Source organism: Echinops telfairi, unplaced genomic scaffold (assembly GCF_000313985.2).
Source record: "Echinops telfairi isolate 266 unplaced genomic scaffold, ASM31398v2 ScPeMD7_5805;HRSCAF=6673, whole genome shotgun sequence".
NCBI classification, from domain to species: domain Eukaryota; kingdom Metazoa; phylum Chordata; class Mammalia; order Afrosoricida; family Tenrecidae; genus Echinops; species Echinops telfairi.
In genome coordinates this window covers 684,319-690,698 of record NW_022109704.1, presented here as the reverse complement: position 1 = coordinate 690,698, position 6,380 = coordinate 684,319, and the positions used below count along the sequence as shown (strand labels likewise).

At 42.6% G+C, this 6,380-nt stretch overlaps 1 protein-coding gene across 1 annotated transcript; it reads left to right on the top strand.

Annotated features, from left to right (window-relative positions):
• The first annotated feature begins 232 nt into the window (after positions 1-232).
• LOC101638565 (nucleophosmin-like) lies at positions 233-877 on the top strand. Its single transcript, XM_045295677.1, has one exon. It carries the CDS (start codon positions 233-235, stop codon positions 875-877), a length of 645 nt encoding a protein of 214 aa, XP_045151612.1.
• The last annotated feature ends 5,503 nt before the right edge of the window (positions 878-6,380 follow it).

Sequence of the window (6,380 nt, the reverse complement as noted above, 5' to 3'; positions counted from 1 at the left end):
GAGTTCCCTATCTCTGCCCATACCGTTTTTGTTTACATACTACCAGGGAAACACTGTTTGCAGCTGCTTCCACAAATTCCTTACCGTTTGCAGTGCCGAAGCAGTTTATGAGAACCAACTAGGACAGACGTTTGCGCACTGTCCTAGACAGGTACATGACACGAGACACAGTGCTCCTCTCGTGGCTCCTTCAGGTGCAAAGGATGAACTGCATATTGTTGAAGCAGAAGCAATGAATTATGAAGGCAACCCAATTAAAGTCACACTGGAAACTTTGAACATGTCTGTACAGCCAACGGTCTCCCTTGGGGGCTTTGAACTAACACCACCAGTGGTCTTAGGGTTGAAATGTGGCTCTGGGCCTGTGCATAGTAGTGGACAGCATTTAGTAGCTGTGGAGGGAGATGCAGAGTCAGATGATGAAGAGGAGGAGGATGTGAAGCTTTTAAGTGTATCAGGAAAGCAGTCTGTCCCCACAAGTGGTAACAAGGTGCCACAGAAAAAGTTAAAACTTGCTCCTGCTGCTGCTGAAGATGAGGAGGAGGACGATGACGACGACGACGATGATGAAACTGAAGGAAAAGCTCCAGTGAAGAAATCTATATGGGATACTCCAGCCAAAAATGCACAAAAATCAAACCAGAATGGAAAAGACTCAGAACCATCAACACCAAGATCCAAAGGTCAAGAATCCTTCAAAAAACAGGAAAAAACTCCCAAAACCCTGAAAGGCCCTAGTTCTGTAGAAGACATTAAAACAAAAATGCAAGCAAGTCTAGAAAAGGGTGGTTCTCTTCTTAAAGTGGAATCCAAATTCACCAATGATGTGAACAATTGCTTCCGGATGACTGACCAGAAGGCTGTTCAAGATCTCTGACAGTGGAGGAAATCGCTTTAAGAAAATAGTTTGAACAGTTTGTTAAAATTTTCTGTCTTATTTCATTTCTGTAACAGTTGCTATCTGGCCGTCCTTTTTTATAATGCAGAGTGAGAACTTTCCCTACCATGTCTGATAAATGTCCAGGTTCCTTTGCCAACAATGTGTTGTCTAGCCTGTTTAGTTTGTAAAGATGGAACTCCACCCTTTGCTTGGTTCTAAGTATGTATGGACTGTTATGATAGGACAGAGTAGTAACAGTGGTCAAACAAATGGAAATGGTGCGGAGACAAAAATATACATGTGAAATAAAACTCAGTATTTTAATAAAGTAAAAAAAAAGATTCCTCTTCTTCCCCTTCTGTTTTTACAATGCAAATATTAAAGCACTGCTGGCAATCTCAGTTAACTTGCTTGGTTTAGAACCAGTAAAACTACTAGTTAGATAGCCTTCATTGTTATGTAAATTTTGGCTGCCAGCTCTCAGAGAATTAAGAGAGCTAACTAACTCAGGATGATTTGAAAGACTGAAAAATATCTTAATAAATTTGTCCAGCTGTTCTTGAAGGAACTTACCAAACAGACATTTTTCTCTAAGTTTACCAGTAAGGTTACAGGCTCAATTAAGCCATATTGCTCTTCAGGCTTATTACACTGTAGGATTTTACCTTCTTGCAATATTCTGTCTTGATTAAGTTCACTCATTCCTTCCATGCTACATTCACAGGAAGTTAATGGGCGGGTTGTAGGCCCTCCTGAATACTCCAAGGAAATGACCCCAAATCCAGATGTGCAAGACCCTTTCCCTTCAATGTCTAATTCCATGTGGGGGTGCTGTTGTTTCCCCACAACAGCATTCCAAAACACCCCTTCATTTAAAGGGTGATCACACTTCTCAAGTGCTCTTTCCTGATAGTTACAACTTTTAATTCTAGGAATGCAAGGAAGGAAAAATTGGCGTAAGCGATCATTTTTCTTTATAAACCATGGTATATCAGATTTTATAACTGCCTTAACTTCTTCATAATCTTGACCAATAATTCCAGCAACAATCTGAACACCTCGAGAATTTAGGTTGGACTTTCCTAATAAACATCCCATAGTTCTTTTAAGTAGTGGACCCCAATTGCCGCTCTTAGTAATTTCTGATATAATCACAGCTTTTGGTTTTTCCTCACAATTCTGATCAACTCCAGCATCATTTTTAATTCCTTGACTATTTAGGTTAAATCTTCCTGACAGAAACTGCATTGCTCTTTCAATAAGAGGATCCTGCTTTTTAGAATCAATAGGCTGCTTCAAGGGCTTCTGAGTCAGTTCTTGGTTAGTCAAGCTTATTGTAGCCAGAACAGGGGCTGCGGTTTTGTGAATTGGGTTAGGTTTGGACTCCTGCTGTGATGGGTGATACCTGAAATTTCTCTCTAAGATCTTCTTTGCTCTGGCAGGCAGACACCTTGCCTCTCATCCTTTGTTGGGCGGGATCTGTATCAAGCTCCTTCCACTATTTTCCTGCTGGGAAGCCTTTGCTAATGGCAATCCTTTACTGTTGAATCTTGAGTGACATTGACTCACCCAATGAATTCCCTTCCTGTAGGGTGGGCAAACTCCTGGGTCTTTTGAACCCGATCTCGATGGCCTTGGCCCATGCTCTGACGCAGGCTGTAGCTAGCTCTCAGTGGCCAGGCTGACTTGCCAGAGCTGTTACATTCTCTTTGAAGATGACCTGTCTTTCCACAACTAAAGCACATTCTCCTAGGTTTGGTGTAATTTACCAAGGCAGATGCCATGAGGTTGGCCTTGTATTCATCTTTCTCTACATTCCTGCATATTCTGAGATTATCCAACAGTGTGCCCTTTTCCCTGTAGGGATGCAAAGCATTTTTACAGTGTTTATTAGAGAAATCATAAGATAGCTTATGCAGTAGGTCTCTTACTGCCTGGACATTTTTTACACATTTGGAAATAGCATCTTCCAGTCAGGACACAAAGTCAGCATAGGATTCATCATTCCGCTGTCTTATAGCTGTGTAACTCGGCTTTCTCTCTTCTGATGGTATTATCTTTTCCCAGGTCCTTAAGCAAACCTCACGTATCTGTCCTATTGTCTGTTCAGTAAACTGTAGTTGAGACTCAACTGTGATATAATTCTCATGCTCTAGCAATTGATGAATTCCTATATCTATGCCCTCTTCTGCATTTTTGCTCATGCAAGTGCTGTTTTCTTCCACAGCATTTGATATTCAAAGATTCTGAAGAGTAAAGACAAATTTTTGCTAAAGCTCTCCAGTCTGCAGGTGTCCAGCTCTCAGACTCAGATAAAGCCCTTATCATGCTAATTATAAAATGCGAGTCTGGGCCATAGTCATTGACTGCTTGCTTGAGATCTTTTAGTAACTGAAAGGGAAAAGCACTGTGAATTCCTTGTGGGTGTTCCCCGTAAGGCTGTCTGCTAACAACTCTAACAGGATAAGACATTCTGAATTCTAAATCTCCTTCTTCTGCAATCCCACTTTCTACCCTTGAAAGTAAAGGTGCTTTCCTATACTTTACTTCTTTGCTTTTATTCTCTGAGCTGGTCTTCTGAACCTGTATATCTTGAAGCTCCACTTCCCTAACTTCATCTTCTGTGTAGCTCTCCTAGTTTGCATTTTTTGGTAGCTAATCTCGCTACATCCAGCACCGGCTTGCTTCATTGTTTTACAATCTCTGGTCTTTCTTACACCAAATTCCAGCAGGGGAACAGATGCTTTTACTGTGATGGCCCCTCCTGAATCAGGCTTAGTTTTCTCAGCTCTGTCTAAAATCTTCTGATCAGCCTGATATTCTGCCTACCTCTCACCTGATTTACGTTTGGGTATCTTAGAAGCTTCTCACTAACTTGCTGGTCTTGTTCCTCTGCTTTCCCTACCTTTGAAAGCAAGGGAGCTTCCTGGGATTGTTTAATAGCCTCACTTTGGGTCTTGGAATCTGCTGCCTCTAGTACTTTACCACTTTTAAATCTTCGGAGGCTGCAGTTCCCCAAGTGAATATAGGTTTTGGCCGAGAGGTTTCTTTTAGAATCGGAGGCCTTAGAAAACAAATCAATCATTGATTTAGTTTTTTTCTAAAGTTTAATCGCCTAATTCATGCTCATTCAAAGACATTTTGGCTTGTTTTTCTAGATTTGAATAGAAACAAGACTTCTCACTACACTGATAATCCTCATTCTCTTCCTCCTGCAAAGGTTCTAAAACCATCTTAACTTGAACCCACAGAGATCATGTCTCCATGGGGATATTCTCCCCATCTCTGTGTGCTTTCTTTAAGTTTACAATGACCTCCTCCTAGGTTTCTAGATCAAAAGTTCCTTCATCTGGGAACCATGGATTATACCGTTTTACTACTTTCAGAAAACATTGCATCTTTTTCTTTGTTACTTTTACACCCTGTCTTTTCAGTAAGCGAATGAGTGTAGTACCATAAGTTTCAGGTTTCCTTTTACCTTGCCCCATTTTCCTCTTAAAAATACTCATTTACTATTTCCGCTACTTATCTGTCAGTCCTCACACTGGATCCTCACTTCACACAATTTTCCGATTCCCTCTGCATTCCAATGGGGCCATACAATTGTTACACAGGATGTAACTCAAAAGAGCTATTTTCATACTGCCATGCGATCAGCGTCATTTGTGGTTGTAAGGGGGTACCAGCCCCCAACCACTAATCCCAGGTTCGATAAGCACAATTGTATGGTTGAGATATATAATTATTATGTTAAAGTCATCGAGAGCATGAGAGATAAAAGAGAGAGAGGAATAACAGAGTCAGACACATTTCATGGTAGCATGCTCACCTCATCCCCACTTGGTGGTCCACGTGGAGAGAGGGGGAAGGGAAGGAGGTCACAGGAAAGGGAACAGGGGACGAGAGGGAGCCAATGAGCAGTCAAGGGAGCAGCCAAGAGAGAGAGAACTCTCTATTGCTAACCCAGGCCTCTATACCTTTGGGGGCGTGCAAGCCCACCAATTACAGATACGTCACAGGAAGGGGCTGCACTATGGGTTATACAGCAATGAGAGGGGGACAATCCAGGGATATACACGTAATAGGAAGAGGAGTGATTAGGGGTATACGTGTGACAAGATGGGCGGATCCTAGATTCAGGATGGTAGCTAACTTTGGATGTAACTGAGCTGGTTTGATCTGTTCTCTGGATCTCCATAGGAACCATTATCAGTAGGGTGTAAACTCCACCTACAGAAACCAAACTAATGGTCGCAAGCCTCAGGGAGAAGTAGCCCATTGTCCCCAGCAGCAGGGAGCAGGCCTACCAGTGGTGGGAGGAGACAGCAGTCTGGCAGCTGATTGCCTCAAGGGAAGTAACTTTTATCATTAGGGGCAAGCAGTGTCCTAAGTCTAACATATTAGGGGGAGAGGACTTGGGAGAAATCTTTCTGTTTCCCACACATATGTACATGCCTTTATTTAGACCTCTATAAATGCCCTTTGCCTCCTAGCTCTTTCCTCCATTTCCTTTTACTTTCCCCTCTTTTCCTACTATCATGTTCAGCCTTCATTTGGATTTCAGTAATTCCTCTCGGTTACATTACCCTTGGTCATGCCCTACTAGGTCCCCTACCCTCTCCTCACCTCTGATTTGGATCACTTGTGAACGTTCATCATTTTGGTTACAAGATGGGCATTTTAACTCTTTGCAATATAAAGGGACTTCTAAAATCGGTTTAATCTCCCTCTAATACATTTCTCCTCAAATCCACTTGGAACATGTAGCATTCAGTGACGGTGTGGGGCAGAAATGAGGACACAGACATGGGAAATGTGGTTTAGCACCTGCGAAGGGCTGACACTCAGTGCTGGGTGTAGCGCTAATGGTCCCCCTGCATGCTCTTTTATTATCTCAGATAGCTAGGGCATGGGTTAGGAAGCACATATGCACTTCCTCAAAGTTAACAAGGAATGAGGGAGGAGACTAAGCACTAGGATCTCATAACAAACTGCTTTATCAGGAGACTCAAGGTTTTTGTCCTTGGGAAGGAGCACAGTGCCCTTGGTCTGGTCCTGCTCCCAGAATTGCATCCAAGCCGTTTGCAGCCCAGGTGCCCAGATCTTCCCTCTTGTGCAAGGGATATCTGGTGTCTATGGAAACAGTCCACTGTCATCAGCCTCTGTTAACTCCTTTGGGGCCAACAGGAGCACTCCTAGAAATTTATGGAGATTAACTGGATATTTCTCTCACATGCAGAAAGTATATCTGAACCAGCTCTTCCTTACCACTGAGCACTGTTAGCTAATTGCTCTATATTTTTGTCCCCACTGCCCCTTAATTATATCACTTTATTATGTCTGTCTCTCATCTGTGAAGTCATGAAGGACAGGACCCTTCTTTCGCATCTTTGCAATTCCAGTATCTAGTATACCCCAAAGCAAACCCACTGCCATTGAATAAATTCCAACTCAAAGTGACTCTATAGAGCCAAGTAGAACTGCCCCCGTGGACGTCCAA